Below are 24518 nucleotides of genomic sequence, written 5' to 3' on the forward strand. Positions count from 1 at the left end.
CTATCTCTAGAAATGAGAAAGCTTCAGAATGTTGATTAATGTTTGGTCCATAAACAAGTGAGGCTGAAGACCTTTCGGTCAGAGCCCATGGGTGTGGTGGTTGTGTTGGGTCCAAAGGGTTCTGGTTGGCTCCACTGAGTCGCCCACCTTGACCCAGTTCTGCTGACACCTTACTAAGTGGGGCGACTCCAGTTCCCTGCGTCTCTGTGATAACAGACGCTCATATCTGAGCCAGCATAGCTATGCGACCTTTCCCTTGCTGTGTCTTCCACACAGGGGGGGGGGTGGTTGGGGGGGGGGTCGCATTTAAACCATCGGCTAAAGCGCCAAGTGACGTAGCTTGGAAAAACACTCAATCATGGCCGCAACTGTGACGCAGTTGGACAGAGAACTATGTCATGATTCATAGCGCTTCCCTTAGCGGATGATACCGAGCGGCAGAAATGTACGCAATGCAACGGCCGCCCGGCTGCACTCTCATGAACTCTCATCAGTCCTCTCTGAACTTCTATAGGACATAAAATAAGTACATTATGAGGACATACTGAACTGAACTGGAGGGACAATGATTTGCTATCAAACTGTACCTGTATCTGTGTATCTGATAACCTGACCCAGGGAGAACACCTGTCTGGCCACTAGATGGCACTGGTATAAAAATCCTCTTCTGCTGCCAAATGTTTGGCCATGACTAAAAAAAACCTCATAATGTTTTTAACACACATATTCTGATGTTGAACATTTAGTGTATACTATTCATACTGTATGTCTTAAGTATTGTGTCACACTTGTGCAAAACAGTCTCTTTTTTTTCACCATAGTTTCATTTACAGTAGGCCTACATATTGTGACACCAGTGAATGTACTGTACAATAGGCACTCCATTGTGAACCCTGCTCAGAGCGGTGGTGGCCATGACAGGGGGGGGGGGGGGGGGGGTTTACCAGGGTGGCGTGACACAGAGGCCCCGAGTGTGGCTGCCTGTGTCAACACGCTGAGCCCTCAGAAGCCCCGTGCACCTGTAGGGGTCGGCCTGCGGGGGCACAGCGGCTAAACGGCGTGTAATCTGGCGTGCTCGGCAGCGCACAATGGGCACAGTATTGGCGATAAGTCAGCGCACATCTATCAGAGGGCTGTGCCCGCGCGCCAGCCACAACTCTGACACGCTCCTCACACTTGGCGGTAATCCATCATTGCTATACCCTGAGCACGCCAGCCTCCTCCTATTTCTCCTCCTCCATCTCCCCCTCCTCCTCCACCACCACATCCACCACCTCCTCCACTGCCGCTGGCAACCACCTCCTTCACCACCACCACCACCACCACATCCTCCTCTATGACCCCCTACTCCTCCGTCACCACCACCTCCTCCTCCACCACCTCCTTCTCCCCCTCCTCCACCACCAACTCCACCACCTCCTCCACTGCCACTGGCAACCACCTCCTTCTCCTCCTCCACCACCAACTCCCCACCAATAACTCATATGCCTCCTTATCCTCCACCACCACCACCTCCTCCTACAGTTCTCCCTCTCCACCACATCCTCCTGCTTCTCCTCCTGTAGCACAGCAACCTTCAGCTACAGCACTTCAGCTGGGTCCTCCAGCAGTGCTGTGGTGGAAGAGTGGCCTTGCCACTGATCTCTCCGCCACAGAGAGAGAGAGAGCAGAGTGTCCTGTCCGGTAGCTCTGGTTGGTGGTGGACATCTTGTTTTCTCATCTGCCTTTGGGGACATTTGTTTTGTGGCTTGACATGTGCAAGACAATTTCTCAGTGTTTCAGGGGAGGACAGCTGCTGCCCAAATTACACTGAATCCGTGGCAGAGAGAGCGGTGAGGGGATTTCTGTGTCACAGTAAGGAGAGTGTACATCCATGTGTGTGTGTGTGTGTGTGTATGTCTGTGACTACGTGTGTGTATGTGTGTGTGTGCGTGTGTGTGCATGTGTGTGTGTGCGCTAATGTGTGCATGTGTCGTGTGCATGTGTTCATGTGTGCATGTGTCATGTGTGCTGCGGCTAAAGGGCCCAGTTAACCCTCCGAGGGCCTCACAGCTACCAGGGGGAGCTGTTAGAGTGCGCTGGAGCGACGGTGACTAAGCCCGTCTCGAGGATCGAAGGGAATCGACAGGTGGCGCGTGAGCATCCCGCGTGCTCAAGACTCCTCGATCACTCAACCCCTATTGCCGAGTCCAGTCCGTGAGTCAAACAGAGTCTCTGGAGCCACTAGCTTTACAGTATCACCAGCACACACACACACACACACAATAATGAATGAGTCGGATCAGAGCCATTAGCTAATTACACGGAGAATACGATTTCTGGGAAACCATTTGGACCACAGAGCACGACCCGGTAATAATCTCTTGGAGGAGAAAATAATTGTGAATTGTTCTACGGGGTACGCCGCAGGACTCGATCCGCCAGCAGCCCCGTCTACTGTTACATGGGCCGCGTTGAAACGTGATTTTTCAAAGTGTGGGTCTCCAGGGAGCTTTCCTCGCTCTCTCTCCACCTTGACATCTGTCCTATTAGTGGTAGGCCACAGAGTCCCTTTCAAAGGTAGATGCAGCAAAGCGTCAGGGGATCGGAAATATTTCAGAACGAAGAGGAGAGGGCCAGGGTAGGCCTGGAGACAGCTGCAGCCTCGGGGTAAATATGAGCAGAGCCCAGGGTAAATATGAGCACCACCAGGGCTTTGAAAAGCTGAAGTGTGTACATGTTAGGCAACCGTGGAAGCCCCCCTCAAAATCAACAAAGAATAAATTGGGGCAAGAAACATCAAAACAGAGCAACAATTGTTGCAAGTACGAAGATGTTTAAGGTTTTGTGTAAGGTCATTGATTTAATGATAAATGAATATTTTTGCTTTATTATTTGTGTTATACATTATAAGTTAAAAGTGTAGGTATATTTGTATGAAGAGGTACTGTACTGTAGGTATATTTTATGAAGAAACTTACAAAATATCATGTACAAGGATTAGTATTTTCTAAGGAAATATTTATTGAAATGCAAATATTCATGTAATATGATACACATATTTTGCTATGGGTGTTGCTTTCGAATGATCAAAATGTGTGACAATTACCAAATTTCATGCACATACATATACACATACACACACAAACATACAAACAAACACACACACACACACACACACACACACACACACACACACACACACACACACACACACACAAATCATGACAAAGCGCTTGTATGGTGTACATGACATGAAAGAAATACTGCAATTTTTCATGTTATGGAAGAGAATTCTTCATCATGGATGTTAATGTAATGTGATATTAATATTTTTGTCAGCGTATTTTTACAATCTCTGACATTCATTTAAAGTTTGTAAAAAAGCTGTGGAGTTGAACTGTTTGAGCCCAAAATAAATGTATGCATGGTCAGCGTTGTAGTTTGAGAGTTATAGCTCTATGTTGCCAAGAAATAAATAAATAAAGTGCTCAAAATACAGCTTGATTTGGATTTAACAGAATGTTTCCTAATTTGGTTATAAAGCCTCTTAAATCATTAATATACAGTGCATTGCAGTATCATTATAGCTAAGGTTAAAAACATAATGCAGTTCATACTATGTCAATGTAGAAATGATTTGAATGGGAACAAAATCCAGTACATTCGTTTATGTACATTTTGAAACAATTGAAGTGTGCTGCTGGATGAGACTAATGTGCTATGCTCCTATAAAGCTTCCCCTGTCAACCCAGCTAAAGGATATGGAGCTGTTCTGTCCACAATCACTTCTGTTCAAATGAATAATGCCACACTGTACATCGTCATGATCAGGTATCACAATATGTTGTCAAGATATTTCTATCCTCATAGTATGTCAGATGTGGTCTGTTGGTCAAAATGTATTTATCCTTTTTCATAATGAATATAATATATTATTATTTCATAATAATGTAACATAATGAGTGCTCCAGTTTGCTGTAGAAATGCCTAGGTTCTTTATCTAACAATGCTGTTTATTTGGTGAGACTTTCCCGATAAGTGCTCTAAGACTAGTCCTTTTTTATACTGGTACTGGTGTTGATTATAATATTACAGTTTTTCTTTAGACATACACATACTCCTTACAGAATTCTAAAATTGTGAAGCACCTTCTTTTTTGGCCTCTGCAATAAATGAATAACGAAAATGGTCTTCAAAATGTCTTTTGTGTGTGGAGATCCTCGCCATTTTTTGAGGGAGTAGAGGTAACCATTAAAATAGGGTTTGCTTTGAATCTAATCAAGTGAAACGATGTGTATCTCACAGGCTTGTGGGACCTGCTCATGTTTTGCGACCGCAGAGTGAGACCCAGTGTGAGGATCTGCAATTTCATACACCTGACTTCAACCTAACATCCAGACTCACTACCTGTACATTACAGTGTTTTGAAATTTCTGTCAAATAAATATTTGAACGAAAATATTCCGCCACCATTTCAAAAACAAACCTCAGTGTTAATGTGTCACCAAAACCAGGCGCTGATGTTCAGACCGGCATGGCGTCCCTACTCTCAAACGTCTCAGCTGGCCCCTGGCACTACCTGGTCTGCCCCCCACGTGGTGCCAGCTCTGGGTTGGGATGGCATGCCGTGAGACGTGGTGCCCCCTGGCACTGGAAGACCTACTGGGTAGGGGAGGGGGGGTGGTGGCGTACCTACGACCACTGGCAGGAGCAGTCGGTGGGCTCCTGGATGGCGTAGTTGACCCAGGTGGAGTTGCCGCTGCAGTAGAGCTGGACGGTGCGGCGCTGCAGGCCCATCTCGCGACAGCACTTACAGAAGCGCGCGTACGTGTTGATGTTGTAGTTGTAGATGCTGGCTGAAGGGCACTTCCCGTCACATGATACTATGTTCACCTGCAAGGCCACATCGCCAGCAAGCATCAGGGTCATTGACTGATTGCTCTGTGTGGGACATTCACATACCATAATGGAACATAGCGTTCTCAGGTATGAAGGGTTGAGAGGTGTCTGAAAGGGTAACATACCGGTCTGTTGCTTCGACAGTCATTTTTTCTGATCGTCATCCTTACAGTCACCTTCTGGCATGACTTGCCATCTTCTTTACCTGAAAAGTTATTAAATAGGCAAGAATGTCATCTAAAGCAATCATTGTCCATCCACGACAACGATGAGGCACCAGCTAAGTAAACTGTGCATGCCATTTCAATGGAGAAACCCCTCTTATGCATATTACTTTTGTTCATGCTCAAAATGTCTGTCATAACTTTTCATTAGATCCCACAGCACACACCTTTGGTCCAAAGATCAGTGGTATTAAACAAATCTTTCCCCACTTGGCTACAAAGCAATTAGCCTAATAAAATCATGACAATACTAAATTAGTAAATACTAGACATTCAAAAACACTTCAGAATAGAGGGCATTGTTGAAGTGGGTGTTTTCCATATTGTTTAATTACAAAATAACAATTAATCGAAAAACATCAAATGATGTGCCCTCTGTTCAAAAGTGTGTTATATACTTAAATGGCAAAATAGATGATTGTTATCTACTACTGGCTGATCCTACTGGCTTTAATATGATTGTACTTTTGTGCAATAATTATTGTAGAAAGGTGTAATTGTTTGGGTAACAAGGCACATGAAGTAGCGAATAAATTAGATTTTTTTTTACCTAAAAAATTAAAGCTGATTGAATTAAATTCAAGTATCCAAGTCTGGGTCAGATACTGTTTCTTGTGTTGTTTGTGCCATATCACCCAATGCATTACAATAGAACCCCCATACCAGTTTCTACCGAACTAGATGATTGGCTACTACAGTATAGTCTCAATCCCATGCTCCAATATAGACATGCAAGAGCTACACAAATACTCACTACTTGGCCACTACCAACAGTACATTGTTGGCAATCAACAATGCACTGCCCGTACAGAGCAAAATGGGGAAAGACTGAGTCGTGTCACAAGAATCGCTAACAGAGATATAACTAATAAATATTTTGTCTTTTCAAAAACATGTGTCCTATATTGTTTTCCATTGGTTGGGGTGAGATGGAGGTGGGGGGGGGAGTACATTGTTGGGAATCAACAATGGTGCTGGCGAGCCTTGTTGTCTCATATCTGTCTGGTACCTCTTTCACAGTTTGTGCTAACTGTAGGTTTCAAAGGGCTAACAGGGAATGGGAAGAGGGAAAATCCAGTACCTGGTGAGATTGGTACAGTGCAGTATAGGTTGTCAGTGCCACACATGAGACTAACATGGCTCTGCATTGTTACAGTGAGCATTATACAGTCAAAGATACAATCACACAATTACATGACCCATGTTGCTGCTTATTTAGATACGTACATAATAAGATCTTTCTGAAGGTAATGTATTTCATCAATAAAATGAGCAGGAGGCATGACTGAGAAGGCATGGAGTTGAATGACTATTGAGTTAGGTGTGACACTTAAGAGAGCTATCTAAACAATACAAGGTCACCTTGGTAAAACAGCACTGTACTTACATGTTCGACAGCATCCATCCATGTAACTTACTATGGTACCGCCAATCTAGAATCAAAGAGCCAATGTCAAACACTATTTGAAGGGTAAGATAAAGAGTGTCCATTCATATCCACAACAAATATAAAGGAATGTCATGTGACTTGGATATAATACAGATTTATTGAAAGTTTCATATTAAAATGTTGGATATTTTAAGGATCTATTGACTGTTCATATGAAAAATAACAAACACAAGCCAACTTATGTTTTCAGACACATTAATGTTAATTATTAGTTGTGATAGAGTGCAGGGCTATTTCTCTTGTTGCTGGGGTGTTGGGGGTGGTGAGTCCGCTCCATTCACCTTCATGCACTCTGTCTCGTTGAAGGGGGGGCAGCTGTAGGAGTAGGAGATGAGGGTGGGCCCAGACTGGGTGTCTGCGCATTCATACCTCATGCAGTCCGACACCCACGTCTTCCCTGGCTGAGAGGAGGGGGGGGGGGGGATTAGGTGAAATATGCTTCATGGACTGGAATAACCCAAGTAAACATTACAGGCCAGTTTCTTGAAGAGAAAGACTAGTCCAAGACTAAAAAAGAACTTCAATGACTAAACCATTTAAAAGCTTTTTAGTCTAGGACTAGGCTTAATCTTCAAGGGCCAGTTTCTTATATTAAGTGCAGCCTTAGACTTTGGTGAGGATCTTCTTCAAAGTTCTCTTTTTAGTCTAGGACTAGGCGCATCTCAGAGCAGCCTACAGTACCTTATACAGAGTGATGGAGCCATTTTCATTCTTGTAGAGGCAGGAGATGTTCCTACAGACTCCACAGCATGAGGACAGGTCTTTGGGTGGGATATACATCTGATTCTGAGAGAACCACAAAGAATAACATCATGAACCAAAAAACAAGCTATTATCATATGGATGTCCTATGGATGACCCATTATAAAGTAGTATATGGTCCTCTGTTATACATTCTGGGTTGTTTTTACAACTTTGCATATGGTGGCAGTCATATGTGTGTGTGTGTGTGTGTGTGTGTGTGTGTGTGTGTGTGTGTGTGTGTGTGTGTGTGTGCGTGCGTGCGTGCGTGCGTGCGTGCGTGCGTGCGTGCGTGCGTGCGTGCGTGCGTGCGTGCGTGCGTGTGTGTATGTGTGTGTGTGTGTGTGTGTGTGTGTGTGTTCCCCTACCGGGTAGCACTGAGCAGAGCAGTTTGTGCTGGTGGTCCGTATGAGGTGGTAGCCGGAGTGCGGGTCGAGTGTGTCTGAGCAGTGTGTGGCGTAACACACGCCCTGGTTGCTGTGCTCCACCAGGGTCTGGCCAGGCCGCATCACACCCCTCTCCCCGTCCACACACACAGCGTCTCGCACTGAGTAATCAAAGAATCGCACACACACACACACACACACACACACACACCATCACATCACCAGAGTAACATTTACATGAGCTTTTACTCTGTCACTCAGTGTATGGAGACATAGGCTGTGTCCGAAACGGGCAAAAATGCTGCCTTTTAAGATATCTAACAGGGGAGCGAGGCATCAAGGCCTGTCCTAAACAGTTCTATAAAATGCTGCCTTCTAAGATATCTAACAGGGGAGTGAGGCATCAAGGCCTGTCCTAAACAGTTCTATAAAATGCTGCCTTCTAAGATGTATGCAGTGTGCAGTAGATGCATCCATCAAGCTGCCTTCAGCATTCAATATTCTATTTAACAGTGAGCAGCTATTGCTAAAGTCGAATGTTACGTTATTCTGCTTTCTGGCATCCTGACAACGGCGCTCTGTGTTTGCTATCTTTCTAGGCTGTCCAAAACAAAGTTCTTCGCTGGTACCTTGATGCCTGCTACGTCAAGTGACTCATTATGCTGAAGGCAGCGAGACAACAGACAGCTGCCTTCCGTTTCGGACAGACCCATAGAGGTCACTGGCTTGTACAAATGAGTATGATCATGTACAGTAGCTGCAAGCCAAATAGGAGCATGATGGCAATATTTAATCAATAAATAAATCAAAAATGTAATCAACATATTCAATCTCTGCTCCAGATTCAGAAAAGCCGTGGCTCTCAACAATGCCACAGTCTGATGATTCACTCACCACACTTGTATCTCTTACAACCGCACTGGTTTATGGGGTCAGACTGATATGATCTGTCAGGCTGCACGATCTCTCCCTGGACAACACAAACAAAGCCAACCACAAGGCCATAAATCGCCCCCCTGACACAAACATAAATCAGCGGAATTAGAGTTGCATCGTCGGTAAATTGAGTCACACCTGGGTAATACTTACCAGCGCACATTTCAGACTTGGAGCCGCAGCGTCACATGCACACTCTGTAAAACACACATATCAGATAGACGGCGGTTAAAGAAGACGTGCGGCCCAGTGGCACGGTGAGAATGAATGGCAGAGACGAGTGGCGAGTGCTTTACCACATGTGTGCTGGGGGCAGCAGCGGCCTGGGAGGCTGTCCACAGATACAGCCATACCCGGCGGACAGGAGAACTCCGCGCAGCGAAACGGCTCACACACTGAAAAACAAACAGCGAGGGGGGGGGTGCCATTACTGCTCAACAGCGGATTAACTATCAAGGCAATGAAAATGGAGTTCACACTGTACTGGGTAAGTATGCCACAACAAGCATTTAAAGCTTCAAGCATTTGAACCGTTAAGTTGTTTTTTTAATTGGTAGGCTGTTTGTGTAATGCTAACCACAAGTGCAGAGTAATAATGAGGTGACAACAGAATGTTCTAGAGACAGCATGCAGGGCATTAGGGTGTAGAGGCCTGCAGGGACTGTAGAGGAACACACATCTAGAGTAGAGGGAATCGCGGAGTGCTTAAGGTCAGCCTGCCTCCCCTTACCACAGTGATAGGCCGGGCAGCATCGGTCAGTGCTGTTCGCGTCCACCGTCAGCAGCTCCCCCTCCTCACATTTCGGAATCATCTCTGGGCATGTGTCACATACTGACACACACACACACACACACACACACACACACACACACACACACACACACACACACACACACACACACACACACACACACACACACACACACACACACACACAGACACACACACACACACACACACACACACACACACAGGTGTCAGTACCAAGACACCTGATAACACCAACACCAAACTTGTGAGAAGCAAGATGTGCGTATGTGGTCTTCCTTGCCAATCTTCGAACATGCTGTAAAGCTATATACCATCTCCAGCTACCATCAGACCATCTCCAGAATGTTGTGAACAGTTCTGACTCTGTGCACCAGCTTTGAGCCCATCCCATCCTGCAGATGTACAACTCTATATCTGTGACTTACAGAAGATGTATGCATCTATGACTTACTTCATAGACTTCAGACGTACTTCAAACTTCAGACGTACAGAACGCCTATATACCATTTACTTACTGCAGATGTACGCCGGTATATCTGTGACTTACTGCAGATGTACTGTATGTCTATACATCATTTGGTTAAAAGTGTCATATAACGTAATATCTGTGACTTACAGCATATGTTCGCCTGTATATTTGTGACTTACTGCAAATGTATGCCAGGCAGCAGCTCCCATCAGCCTTTGTGGCGATTAGGGTCTGGTCTTCCCGACAGGGCGGCACCTCTGTCTCACACAGCTCGGGGTCACACTCTAAACAGCAGCCAGAGAAATACACATCATATAAATGTGCTTTAATAGTTGAATAGTTGAGAGAAAAACACTTTGTAGTCTCTATCCTTTGTTTCATAGACTATAGTCTGTGCCATAGGTAGCCAAGACTAAAATTCAATTCCAGTAGTTTATTACATTTTCCTCAGGACAACACACACTATAAAATCTGCTGTCTCACACACTACTGTCATTCTATAATGAAGCACGCTTTACGTGAAGAGGCGGATGTCCCAAGAGGTGAGCCCACTTACCACAGGCATAGTCGGGGCAGCAGGAGTCCTCCCTGAAGTAGGACACCCCCCTCTCTCCAAACTTGCACTCAGGAGGTGCAGCATCACAAAGAGTTTGGTTACACACTGCAAAACAAAAACACTGTTGGACAACACTTTTGCAAAGTGATGTTGAAATCACACGGTCAGAAGTCAAACAAATGACGTTGTAATGGACATATTATGTATAATATTATGGCTTTAAGACATAATACAGTATTGTATTACTGTAATGACAAGCATATTTGGTAGCATTACTATTGAACTCTTTTTCATGCAAATGTCACATTAGCACAATGGCCAATATGGGCAATAAAACCCCAGAGTTCCCTAACTACTACAACATCACAATCCTATTATAGTAGTAATGACACATGTGTGGTAGCCTGTAGCATTCCTACTGAACTCTCATCACACAGCCACATTAGTGCCGGCTGTATATAATACCCACCACAGGCTTTCTGTGGGCAGCAGCTCTTGTCGTCGGCCAGGCTGATGACCACCTCTCCCGCTCTCTTGCACTCGAGCGGAGGCGTCTCCGTGCAGTTGTACTCCACCGGCACGATGGTGTCGTTCTCACACCTGTACATGCAGCAGCCATCTTTGGAGGCCTTCCACACCTCCCCCACGGCACGCGGCGTCCCGAAGCTGTCCGTGCACGCTGGGGAGAAACAGGACACGACCCTCGGCTCGCTTAAAGAGGACAATCCTCAAGGGAGCGTTGTGAAGGATGTGGATCATTCGGCCACCGCACAGGAGCCATAACAAATAGCTTTCCCTGGTCAAAACAAGTGCTAGTGCTTCTTTCAAATACACTGTGATACCGTTGGAGTTGTGTATAAGCTACATGGAGGCTCGGCAGTTGGCTATATGCATATGAAAAATGAAAAAAGGTCTTCAGACTATTTTACAAACTGCATCCCTTAACATGAACATAATTTGCCTATAAAACAAGACTGTTCTAGTAAAGCTACACTTTTGAGTCACTTTGGTCTTTTTGAAATAAATATGTTGCTTTTATAAGCATGGCATTTAATAATAGGCTATGCCCCAGACTGTATGTGAGATTTTAAATCAAATGCCTGCCAACAAAGTGTATTGTCTCTGATATGCCAAACTACAAGTAAAAATGATTGTTGGTATTGTAAGAACACTTGGGGGTGAAATCAATTTCTTCAACTTTCTTACAATTACAGAATAATCCTAGCCTGGGTGTTCCCATCCTGCCTTGCGCTGTGATTTCATTCACGCTGCTAAGGCAGTCTGGAAACTACCACCCTAACTTTTGACTGAGATAGGGGACCAATCACAGAACAGGGGGGAAAGCAAGACCATGGTGGGCTATGCACAGACACATTTGATAGACATCCGTGGCGCCCAATGAACGGATCTGGGCATTTTTTTCAAATACGAGAAAATGAACGTCTGGTTGCCAGACCACGTCTCATTTGAGAAGTGGTAGGCGCTAGCCAGGCTAGAATAATCCGATATTAATAAGCACAGCTATCAGGCAGCCCAGGCGGATGTTAGGTTGTGGTCCATACCACACTTGCTGGGCGGTATGCAGAGGGAGGAGTAGGGCCGGTGTAGGAGGGTCCCCTCTGGACACACACAGCCCTCGGTCAGGCCGGAGCACTGCTCGGGGTCGTACTCAAACTCATGGTTGGGGCACGACTGCGCCGTGCACGTGGTTAAGCACGCCTGGTAGCGCAGAGTCTCCGGGCAGAGGAAGGCTGAGGGGGTCAAAAACATTGTAGAAACATTTAGAAAACACAGTCCCGGAACTTGACATACTGTATGGATACTGTACATCTAAATGAGTGTCACTGTTGTGCAGGAAACAACTTCATTTTATATCTCAGATACTGTATGTTTGAGGTCTGAGCACCACTCAACAGGGGGAGTATTTGTCTTATTTGTCTTATCATTAGTCTGAACTTACGGCAGTAGTCAGGGCTCCTCCACTCAATACAGACATTGAATTTGTGACAAGAGGCAACATATGCGGCCAGTGCCACACATGGATTGTTGACATACTCTGCATCTCGTACCCACAGTTCACAGAATGTCGCAGGGGGGACCTAAAACCACACAATGTAAACGTATAAACTTTTTCAATCAGAAATAAATCAATAAGCATTTGTGTAGCGCAGGGTATACTGTCTATGATATCTTGAAAGTGCAATCGAAGCACGCACATCAAATTAAAAAATGGGAGCAGGACTAAAAGCAAAATAGTCCAAGTCAAAAAAAAAAGTTCGCTGCAACCCAAATTTTGAATAACCGTATGAAATAAATAATTGGGAGCAAAATTCTGGTTGCAGCGGACTTTCCTTATGCATCTGATATCTCCCCAAAGTTCCATGTATGGTCATGGAATAATATGAACAAAACAAAATACAGCGTCCCACTGTCTTCTGTCCCACTCTTCTCTTCCATCACACTCTTCATCGCTCTCTCTCTCTCATCAGCCCTCTCTGTTTTAGCGCTACACTGAGTGTGAGGAGAGCTGGAGCACGTACGTAGTCATGGCAGGGGATGAAGCTGGTGTTGTGCAGCATGTCCAGGCACTCGGAGCAGTCGCTGGTGGAGCAGTTGACCTCGCGCCGGCGGCTCTGGCTGACGTAGCCGGTGGTGTTGGGGAGCTGCCAGCTGTCGATGAACACAGCGGGGTCCTCGCTCTCCCCCACCGTAGTGCCGTTGGACAGGGTCAGGTCATTAGCTGGGTTACCATCACAACAACCTTCCGTGGGAGGGGAGAAGGACAGGAAGGAATAAATGGAGGAAAAAGAGAGAAAGAAAGAAACCAACAATAGAAGATGTTTGAATTCCAATGTAACATAAAACCTTATGGCGAAAATAAAATAATGGTGTACATTTTACTCGTTTTTGTCAATAAAAATCAACCATGGGATGTGTACACTTCCATGAAGTACTTACCACATAGGCCCATGGTGGGCAGTTTTTTGTTGTATGTGTCTGTTTCCAGAACCATCATGCCAGTGCTGTGAAACCACTGGATCTTCAGTCCTGTCGGAGTCCTGATCAGATACATGTTGCCTGTGTCCAGGATCTCAAATCCATGCTTCCTAAAGCGGGGCTTGGCATACCTGGAGTTCACATATAACTGCAGAATATATTCCAAATAAAGGCAGTTAGGACTTTGATTTGTGAAAATAAATGTACTGACCTAACTTTTATTATTATTTTTAATGAGCAAGAAGACAAATCTCACCCTTCTCTGGAGTCTGTTGATGAGGACATTGTGTGATTTGTGTGTTATGTTCAGAGCGACCAGACAGAGATTTGTGAAGTTCCACAGTAGCTGCAAGACATCAATACGATTGTTGATAACATCTTTCATTCATACTAAGCACAGACATTTCAGGTAGCTCTATAACGGTGTACTTACTGCATCTGAAACTGGGCACTCTTGGACTAAGATGCTGACAGTCTCATTGGGCAGCTGGGTCACAACATAAGAAGCTGCTTTGTAGATGGCCACGCTGTTGCCATCGAAGGTGATGACATTAAGGTCAGGAAAAACAGAACAGCGACCTGTTGGTATTAAATCAGAGGATGCCCAGAGAGGATTCAGAAAAGAGAAATTAAGTAGAACATAACAACATCAACATTTGTAGAAGTGCTTTCTTGTAATGTCTGTGTGTGTGTGTGTGTGTGTGTGTGTGTGTGTGTGTGTGTGTGTGTGTGTGTGTGTGTTTGTGTGTACTGTGTTTGTGGGCGTGTGAAGGTGTCTTTGCGTGAGGTACAGTACTTACATGGACAATCCCATTTAGGACAGCACTTGTCTCCATTCACAAGAATAGCAAAGCCCAGAAGGCCACAGTTAGGAGGAACAGAGTTATAAGGGCAACTCTGAGACTTGTTGAACAAAACCAGTTGTCCACCGACACAGATGTACTTGGTACATTCATCAATAATTTCTGAGTATGGTGGCTGAAAAAAAAGAGGTGACAATAAAGAGATGGGCATCAATTTAAAACAGAAACTACACTACACTTTATATAGTGCAATTCCAATATAATAAGACATTTAAATGTAACAAAGACAGTACAATATACTGATATATCAAAACACTCTTGCCCGTATGCCTATACTGCTATTTTCATATGAACTCAAGATGTAAAATCATTCATCAGTATATATAGGCTGAATGGTATAGCAGTACAATGTATCGTAGTGTAAGTCTATTGAGACTGAACTCACTGTGCACATCCTGGTAGAGGGGGCAGTCATGGTGGTGGGTACCCCAGAGGCAGCGGGGGTGTCTGGGGCCTCGGATGACTCCTCTGAGGTGGGCTGAGTGACGGGTGACCGTGACGTCTCCGTTGTCCTCACGCGTTGCGTTGCTCTGGTGGAGAGCGACGTGGGAAGAGTAGAGGTCACTGGTGCTGCAGAGGTGGATGTTGTCACTCCGTCTGGCCCAAGAGTGGACTTTCCAGTCAGTGCAGAAGTGGCTTCTGGAGTTGGGCGAACAGCCAGCGTAGGTGTGGAGGCAGATGTAGTTCCTTCTGTAGTGGACACCCTCTCAGCGGAGGTGGTGGTGGTGGTAGTAGTGGTAGTGGTAGTGGTGGTCAGTTCGGGTCGTGCTACTGTGGATGTCAAAGTGACCACTGGCGTTGAGGACACCGTTGTGGTCTTTGTAGGCACTGTCTCCACAGTTTCAGTAGTGCGCTCCGTAGTTACAGATCTAACAGTGGTACGAGGAGTGTGGGTTGGAGACACAGACTCTGATAGCGTTGGAGAACCGGGTGGCGTCCTCACTGTGGATGTGGAAGATGAAGGTGTTGTTGTTGTTGTTGATGCTATTGTTGTTGTTGTTGTTGTTGTTGTTGTTGTTGGTGTTGTTGTTGTTGTTGGTGTTGTTGTGGACTCTGTGATTCTGGCAGTGGTGGTGCCTGCAGTGGACGTCACAGTGGGGGTTCCAGGGGGCGCTGCTGTGGACGGAGTGACTCTGGACGTCGTTCGAAGCGTTGTCGTCGTCCGTGTAGTTTGGGCAGTAGGGGTCACTCTGGTGGTGACCTTCTCCGCAGGAGTGCTTGGTCTTGAGGTCGCTGGGGTGGATGTCGTGTAGACCACGGGTGACCATGGCGAGGGCCGGGATGTGGTGGCTGCTGTTGTCGACACCTCGACCCTCCCTGTGACCGGAGGCACTCTGGTGGTGTCCGTGTGCGGATGTAAGGTCACCGGCCTCACAGCTGTGGTTTGGGTGCTGGGCCGAGGTGTGCTTGCAGTTGTTGAAAGCGTGCTGAGTGTATCTTCTGTCGTCACCTCTGGAACTGCTGTTGTGGTTGTTGGAATTCTACTAGTCGCTCTCTCCGTGGGCGTTGTAGACGTCGTTGTTGTTGTTGCTGCTGTTGTTGTTGTTGTTGCTACTGTTGTTGTTGTTGTTGTTGTTGTTGCTGTTGAGAGAGTTGATCCAGTGGATGACGTGGCAGCGCTTGTCGTAGCCCTGGGGCTTGGTGGAGCTGTGCTAGTCTTCGTGGAAGTGGCCTCAGCTGTGGGAAAAGGCGATACAAAAGTTTTGGTGGCTGAGGTCACTCTCTGTGTGACGGCGACAGGCGTGGAAGACGTTTCTGGATAAGGCGGACGTGTCTGCCAGTCTGTCGTTCTTCGTGTGCTGGGCTGGGCCGTGACGCTGGTGACCTCCACGTGTGGTCTGTATGTCGTGGTCTTTGTGGTCGGCACCTGGGACACAGCAGAAGTTGGAGACGACGATGTGGCCTCCGTTTGTCTTGCTGTTGGAAGAGTGGTCGTGGTCATTCTGTGAATGGGCAGTGGTGAGGTTGTGGAGACTGTATGAACGGGCTCTGCTGTTGTGGGTCTCTCTGGAAGTCTGGAAGTGGTTGAGGCAACGTCAGTAAGAACGGGCTGGACAGGTGTGGTGTGGGGAGTGGTTGCTTGACTGGTTGTAGTCTGCCCCCAGTCCACAGTGACATACGCAGAGGTCTTTGTAAACTTTTCCGTGGTTGACACACCTGGTGACCAAGATGTTCTTGAGGTATACGCAGTGGGTGACGGTGTTTCTCTCGTAGTTGTCAGCTTTGTCGTAGCTGTTACCTCAGGTGGTGGTGTTGGACGAGTAGTACGGGTGATCAGAGGAGAAAGTGCTGTTGGAGAGACCACTGTGGTAGTTTTCTTCGTTGTAGCTGCTTGCTCTGAGGTAGGCGATGCAGGCACAGCCATTGTTGTTGTTCTCGTTGGTGACGTGTAAGCCAGTGTGCTGGACGATGGCTCAGGAACGACTGTTGTTGATGTCCGAGGCTCTGTGGAGGACATTCGCACTGTCCGCCCTGTTGCCACTGTGGAGCTGAGAGGCTGGGTTGTCCGAGGGGTTCTGGACGGTGTTGTCTTCGCGGTGGTGAAAGCAGCACTAGGTGTGGTTGATTCTGTAGTGGATTCCCGAATGGTCTTGACTGTGGTAGCAGCTACCGTGTGAGTGGGGGAAGTTGCTGGCGAGTATGTCGTCTCTGTAACAGATGCAGTAGTCCTAGTCTCAGTGGCATGGGTTGTTGTTCTGACTGACGGTGTAGGATGCTCAGTTGTGCTTTGGGTTGTCTCTGGAGCTCTGGTTGTGGTTGTAGTAGAGGAGGCTCTGGAGGCTGTAGTCCTGCCAGTCACCACCGAGGGCTCGGAGGCTATGGTGGGCCTAGCGCTGGAGGTGGTGGTGATGTGGGGAGAGGTCATGGCCGTGCTGGACGTGGCTGCAGTGGTGACCCTAGTGGTGGAGACTGGACGTGCAGGCAGAGTGCTCACTCTGGAGGGCCCCGGAGTCATTGTGGTGGTGGGTTCAGCAACAGTAGAGGAGGGAGGTGAGGGGGGGCTGGTGGTGGTGGTGGTGGTGGGGGGAGGTGAGGTGATGCCTGTCCTGGCCGTGGAGGAGGTCAGCCAGAACAGCGACGTGGGGGGCACTGGAGTCGTTCTCTGAGTGCTGGCAGAAACAGGAGTGGCCGAGGGGCTGGGTGTCCTGCTCGTGGTCTCTGCGGTCACAGTTGTCCTCACAGAGTCCACCACCACCGGTCTGACCGTCGCAGAGGAGGACTCTAATGCGCCTGTTGCTACCGCCGACGTCGAGGGCTGGGTTGACCCTGTGGCCACCATGGCGGTAACAGTAGTGGTTGGAGTGACCACTTGATCGGCACTGGTGCTTGGGGCACGCACTGTGGTGCTGAAGGTCTCCACAGCAGGGGTGGGGGTTGATGGGGCCTGAGTGGGGGCAGTGGTGGTGGTGGGGGAGGTGGTGGTGGTGGTGGGGGCAGTGGTGGTGGTGGTGGTGGGGGAGGTGGTGGAGGTGGTGGTGGTGGTGGGGGAGGTGGTGGAGGTGGTGGGGGAGGGGGGAGTGGCACGTGTGGTGGAGGGGGCCAAAGTGGTTGTGCTGGTGGCAGAAGTGACAGCTGCAGGTGTTGCCGCGGTGCTGGACGGCGTAATGGGCTGAACGGCAACTGGGGGCTTAGTGCCTGAGGACAAACAATAAGGCAACTGTTAGATAAGAGCGGCCATTTAAGAGTGGAAAAGAAGGGGGAGGGAGAGGGGCTAATGCTCCGCCTGTGGTAAGAGTGAAACCCCATCACCAGGAGTCGGAGGAGCCAGATTAGAGCATCAAGCTTAATTAAGCAGATGTTAGGCTGAATATTTCAACATTCAGGTAACGTGATATAGCACTGCGATGATATTATGGGGTGTTGTAAACAGAGCTTGTGAACTTTGCTCAAGAACAAGGGCAAATGAGTTCTACTCAAACTACGGCGTTCATCCAAACTACAGTCCTCTTTACAAACCATGAATATGAGTAAACTTGGTTCATCTTCAACTTTTTATATACAGTGCTTAAATTACTAATCAGAGCACATCCATCTGCCATATTAATGCCAAAGTTGTGTGAACGTTTGCACCAGATGCTATTATCTGTCAGTGTCTTACAGTCTTCCAGATGGACGCATCTCTGGGTGAGCTCATCCAAGACCATGTGAGCCGGACAGACAGGGAGACATCCCTCCACTCTAAACAGAACAAACACACAAAACCCAGCTTCAACAACCACAAGGTCTCAACAATACAACTTGACATAGCGTAATAGACCTAAATGTGTTCATATAAATTAACTAGGACTAGGAAAAGTAATAAATTAATCGTTGTTTTTAATTGATAAGGTAAAAATTCAAACAGCCTTTTGATAACATGTTTTATCTAGAATAGTATAATGACCTTATGTGTGCAAAATGCACAGGTCAAAAAGAGCATATGAGAAGCACAAAGAACTTTCACTGGACTCAGATTACACAGCTCCACATTGGCCCCATGTTACTCATTCGAAGCAGTCATGTCCCCAGACATTCAGTGGATGCTTGAGATTCACAGCGCTGGATTCGAGCGGGCAGCCGTGGCTAGTGAGCCGCACACAGGGTGGCGTGCGGCTCGGAGGGGTCACTGTGAATCGGCTTTCGGGGGTTCTTACTTTAGAATGGTGACGCAGCTCTGGCCTGACGGGTCGCTACAGGTCCTGAAGCAGGGGCTGACACACGACTCGTACCGCCACTGGCACCGTGGTCCGATCTGGTACTCTGCAGACAGGGCTGAGGAGAATGCAACAACATCGTGGACTATAGAGTGGATCTTGTATCAAACTAATATCTCACATTGCTATTATACATTTAATGCTGTGAAATAAACAATTTGATGTTGTGTTACCAATATATACAGTATCTTCTTACATGGCAATGATATAACCATATCCTAACAATACTCTAACAGACAATTTTTTTGGCCTCAGTGAGATTCGACTGCTACAACAATTTGCTTTCACTGCAATCAGCGGAACTGGCTAGACCAAATATAAGTGCTGTGCACATTTTTTAAAAAAAAAGACCAGTCTTCTAAAACTATTTTCACGCTCCACAAACAGAACGCCTCAGTTGTGCTGCCAGTGTAACCAGGCTGTAAGTCACTATGATTGAGCCAGAGTGTCACTGAGCCCTATACTATAACCATGTATAACACCATGATCAGTAATTATCATGGTTAGCATCATGCAACGATGCCCTGACAGCTTAGTAGCATCATGCAATAGACACTGTTAGCAATCTGTTTGTGAGAGCTGTCATGTAATTACTGACAGCAGAAATCTGAAACCATCAAATCATTTGGCAACTGCCCTGATAACTGGCGCCAGGAAAGGGTATCTGCCATAACATGCTTATGATACGGTTATATCTATCGGTTGACAGAGGGTCCAACTGAAGCGCTACATGGTATATCAGGTAGCAGTGGTGCATGTATGGGACACTGGTAATGATGTACATTGGTTCTCTGAAATTCAAACAAAATCTGTTCACACAGTCTCAAGTAGACACAACATGAAGACAAACCATAAATCATTTTTGCATGTATAGTTGTACCATTTATATGAAATAGATGCACAGTGTGATCAGATCACCATGTGATCACATCATGTGTGGAGTGACCTTTGACCTCTACATGCAGAGGCACTGTCTGTCAGCATGACCCCATGTTTCCACTGGGTGAATCAGCGGAATATCCCCGTCACAGTTTATCCTCTCAACCAATCTGCCCGGCATGTCCCCAGCCTCAGCCAGAAACCCAATGCGGCTTTTGCTGGCAAACTCTGTGGATGCTCTAACTTTTTCATGAACAAAAACAAATGCTCTGGTATATTTAGCCAGGGTAATTGGTCTGGCTCAGCAGGCCCCGCTCCCGCTCGTCGTCGAGACGAGAGATGATAACGGGCAGAGGACTCTCATGGCTTCTCACGTCCCCGAAACACGAGCCTTCGGCTGGGTGCCCTGATAACACAGCGCTTGGCCGTCAGATGCGCAGATCACTTGATCTCCATGTTGCTAAGGCTTTTAAACCTGCCACTACACTTGTAGGAGATTCTGTATGGGAGACAATGAGCAAGGTTCTTCTCCGCTGTACAGAAAAATACTATTCTCTGAGGGAACACTGTTACCTCCCATTCTCCTTCACAGCATACTGTATAAATACACACATTTTTATCGACACCTGGAAAGCAGATAAACTATTACATACATGCACATACACACACACACACATATACATATACATGCACACGCACACGCACACGCACACGCACACCCACATGCACGCACGCACGCACATGCAAGCACACACGCACACACACATTCTACACAACACACACACGCCTGCCCCGAGCCGCTGCCCCAGATCTCAACATTCCCCCTGATTAAAGCAGTGCCTTGCCATCAGCCACTCGCCATTGACAAAAGCTGTCATTTTTCACCAGGGTGGGCGTGTGCCAGTCAACAGCTGCACGGCTCACCATTACACGCCAAGCACCAAACATGGCGATGCCCACAAAGCACCCATTAGCACAGTAAATGAGTGTTTGTGCGAAACGGGACAGATGAGAGGTAGCCCACGGGGGGTGGCTTATGGCAAACACACACTTTGTTCTTAGCCTCAGCTGTCTCAGGGCCCCCCGCACACACACACACACACACACACACCCCCCATACAACCCGCTCGACCCCTCGAGGATTTGGGTTTGAGGCCGGCCGACTGGCCCGCATAGTTTAGAGATTTCCACAATTCACTGGATGGTCATGGTTTTAGAGAGTTACTGCTGTGTGCCATGTCTGGTCTCCAAGTAAATACTTTAGACTTGGACACAAGTGCCAGAATGGGCCATTCCTGCGTACCATACAAGTTAACACATTTGAATTATGACTCACACAAATCTCACACAAAAGCATCTGCGCTAGCTAACCTTCAAGAACTTCCAAATGCATGCACACGTGCGCACACGCACACACACACGCACGCACGCACGCACGCACGCACGCACGCACGCACACACACACACACACACACACACACACTGCTTCTCTCTCTCTCTCTCTCTCTCACACACACACACACACACACACAAACTCCCTCCCTCTCTCTCACAAACATACAAACCCAGAGTGCTGCTGACCTGCTAGCCTGAAGAGTGTGGCTCTGCGGAATCCGTCGGAGTGGTTGTACTTCATGAGGTGAACCCACGAGATCATGTAGTGCAGGAAGAAGCCCGGCTTGGAGAAGGACTCCAGCGAGTCGTAGCCGGGGATCCAGGTGTCCCGGTGGAGGACAAACGTGCACTGGTCGAAGAAGGCCTCACTGTCCTGCCACTTCGAAAGCCTGAGATGTCCACCCCTGTCCACCCGTAGGAAGTAGTTTGGTCTGTCCGCAGCCTCAAAGGACACAAGTGATGTATCTACAGACCCAGAATATGCAGCAATCATCAAAGGTTTATTATGAAGGATCATTTATGTAGATGACTTATTACTATTTTGTGACAAATGAACATGACACATTAAAGAATGATTCACAATGGCAAGATTGGATTAATTCTTAATCAAATGATGGTCTGATTCATATGAAATATTTCCAGATACTGTAAAAGAAACTGGTAAAAGGACTAATTCAAGGAAAATGTGACACCAATCAGCTGTAATCAGCATAGTCTGATATGACATGGCTGGTGATGCACCGCCAACCAATAGCAATCGTGACATACAACAATCCACCATATCTGGCTTTAACCAGGACACAACACAGGAGAGTAGACACCCCAGACCCAGAATACGCATGATGGAATCCTCCAGTGGCATATTCTCTCCCTCAGACTTTTTCCATGAGGCAGGCAGAGCGTTGAGCACACAAGTGTTAATGTACTTTTGTTGCTTTCCAGTGCGCCTCTGTTGGATGCCTGGCAGCAAAGTGTGGCGCTCAGTGATTTAGTAGAGTCACGCTGCAGCTTGGCACAGCCAGGGAGGCCGGCAGGTTGGCAGATGAGGTGGGGGGTTCAAGTTGCGGCATTTGCATTGCTCAACGTGATACTGGCTCTCCTGTCGTGCCGCCGTATCAGTGCCATCTGTGTACTCGGCATCGGCATCCACAACAACATCCCTGCCTCAACCCGTGGTCAAACAGGGAGCTGTGGCCAGAAACAAGGGGAGAGGGGTGGTGGGAGAAATGGGCTTCTCACCTGAGGGACCCCCCCACCCCCAACCCCCGACTGAGGACAGCGATCTGCCTTGTTGTGTGGGACAAATTCATGATATTGTTTCACCAGATGTTTTTGATACACATTGGCACCAAATATTGATATTGTTACTACTGTAGAACAAGAAAGCGTCCTCACTGTAATGGATTTCAACACCAATTTGACTTACCAAAGTCATGACTTGACGCTCATGGTGACACTCAGGGATGTAGTAGTAAAATAAGAGGTGGGTAAACTATCAATTATGTGATCACACAGTGACATGGACTGCGCCATGTGGTGTCGGAGTTTTTAAAAAAGGCATTCAGAACATGTTTGATCATGGTGGAGGTTACTGTCCACAGCTTATAACAATGCCAGTGGTATCAAACAGTTCCAAGAGTGTTGATGAGTGTACATATTGTGAATGGGGATAATACAATGTGATCTTTAAATATAAAAAGTTGCAATTGGTGACTTAACTCTTTTGAGAGATGGATAGAGTCTATTTCTTACATTTCAGAGGTGGATAAACTGTGTTTAGATAGATAGATAGATAGATAGATACTTTATTGATCCCCAATGGGAAATTCCACTACATCCCTGTTGTGACACTTATCTAATGAAAGTGGGTAAATAGGGAGAAAAAGACACTTTGTTGTACTATACAAGTCTGTGTAGATGCGTAAATAGCTACAGGGAAGGCTCACCATGTGGCCGCGCTCTGCTGAGGCCCGGGGTCATCATGAATGTGGACAGGAGCCCATAGCCAACAGTGGATCTCCTCCTGGGCAGAACAACCCCACTGGTCCTGTTGGCTGCGATCACTGTGTCCCTCTCCCTGTACGTGGTCAACTGGTAAGGCCCTTTGCCCAGAACTATGGTGTAAATAATAGAATAAATCATCCACAACTAGGTTAGGTGTAAACCTCACAGACATCAGTGCACACATTCTGCCCCCTAGTGGCAACTTGAGGGACAGATTTTTATTTGAGGCTATTTTTCATCCAGACTTTTAAAGAGAAAGTTGTTAAAAGTACCTTTGTTGTAATATTCACAGTCATACGCTGTGGAGACAAAGACAGAGTTGTTAGAACAGTGACAGCGTTTTTAAAAAGGGCACAACTGACGACACATTCTAGAATGTTCTGATCTCTGTCTATCACTCACGGCAAACTGAGGGGCTGCGCCAGTCTACGGTGACGCCCTGCTGGCAGCACTGGTGGGCGTACGCTGCCACGCTGGTGCAGAAACACTCACAGTCCCCACCTCTGTTACAGCCACAGGTGTCTGCCAGGCAGTTCATGTAGAACCACGTCACATCAACCTGAGGGGGATGGGAGACACATCAGAGACATACTGTAACACTCTCAGCTATTAGAGATACAATACACAATACCAACTAAAATTGTGCTATGGGAGTGACAATTCATTGCAATATCTATTGCTTATGTTGCAGTTAACAGCCATTGAGGTTGCACTATTATGTGAAATAGGCGTCATACTGTAGGCGTTTCTGGCATATTAGTCATACAGTAAAATCCCCACAGTAGACACAGAAGATTCTATGAATATGGATCACATGACTATGAGTCCACTCAGTGCCGCCTCTCCCACTACGTGCATCACGCACATAGGGCACCCAAAGGACAGGGGTGGCATTTAGCCAATAAATAGCAGCTTTACTGTAAACCGCATTTCACTCTTCCTCAATGACGTGTACAATGTCAAAATACACCAACACCATGTTACATGCAAGGCTGATTTTTGAGTTCTCTAGTAAGTAATCTATCAAACCACCACGTAACAGATCTAACTTTATTTACTCCACTTAATTAAGCACTTAATTGGGAAAGAATCTTGTGCACGCAGGGTAGTTTTCTTCAGGCGTTTGAATCATCATTTAAATGCAACTCGCTTAGGGCACCATAATGGCCAACATCAATGAGTACGCTGCCTCCCCTGCATTCATTTACACACACTCATTCCTATATCTGTCTGACCTCTGTCAATGTTCACACTTTCATGGTGTTGCATAC

At 46.8% G+C, this 24518-nt stretch overlaps 1 protein-coding gene across 1 annotated transcript in view; it reads right to left on the minus strand.

Moving 5' to 3' along the window:
* Positions 1-3059: 3059 nt before the first annotated feature.
* otog (otogelin) overlaps positions 3060-24518 on the minus strand; it is a 40658-nt gene continuing 19199 nt past the window's right edge. The window contains exons 25-55 of the mRNA XM_062548754.1: positions 23650-23806; positions 23520-23546; positions 23190-23357; positions 21430-21708; positions 18910-19027; positions 18375-18454; positions 17367-17660; positions 16396-16514; positions 15996-16142; positions 15328-15609; positions 14661-14805; positions 14213-14377; positions 13846-13991; positions 13669-13758; positions 13374-13560; positions 12956-13176; positions 12376-12514; positions 11978-12166; positions 10885-11094; positions 10416-10520; positions 10039-10143; positions 9349-9450; positions 8915-9013; positions 8772-8815; positions 8577-8652; positions 7665-7843; positions 7237-7341; positions 6837-6956; positions 6493-6538; positions 5007-5086; positions 3060-4875 (exon numbers count right to left, since the gene is read on the minus strand). Coding sequence (XP_062404738.1) covers positions 4675-4875; positions 5007-5086; positions 6493-6538; positions 6837-6956; positions 7237-7341; positions 7665-7843; positions 8577-8652; positions 8772-8815; positions 8915-9013; positions 9349-9450; positions 10039-10143; positions 10416-10520; positions 10885-11094; positions 11978-12166; positions 12376-12514; positions 12956-13176; positions 13374-13560; positions 13669-13758; positions 13846-13991; positions 14213-14377; positions 14661-14805; positions 15328-15609; positions 15996-16142; positions 16396-16514; positions 17367-17660; positions 18375-18454; positions 18910-19027; positions 21430-21708; positions 23190-23357; positions 23520-23546; positions 23650-23806 — 4425 coding nt within the window. The 3' untranslated portion in view covers positions 3060-4674. The remainder of the gene's footprint in view (positions 4876-5006; positions 5087-6492; positions 6539-6836; positions 6957-7236; positions 7342-7664; positions 7844-8576; positions 8653-8771; positions 8816-8914; positions 9014-9348; positions 9451-10038; positions 10144-10415; positions 10521-10884; positions 11095-11977; positions 12167-12375; positions 12515-12955; positions 13177-13373; positions 13561-13668; positions 13759-13845; positions 13992-14212; positions 14378-14660; positions 14806-15327; positions 15610-15995; positions 16143-16395; positions 16515-17366; positions 17661-18374; positions 18455-18909; positions 19028-21429; positions 21709-23189; positions 23358-23519; positions 23547-23649; positions 23807-24518) is intronic.

The sequence above is a fragment of the Sardina pilchardus genome, chromosome 11, assembly GCF_963854185.1.
Source record: "Sardina pilchardus chromosome 11, fSarPil1.1, whole genome shotgun sequence".
Classification (NCBI taxonomy): domain Eukaryota; kingdom Metazoa; phylum Chordata; class Actinopteri; order Clupeiformes; family Clupeidae; genus Sardina; species Sardina pilchardus.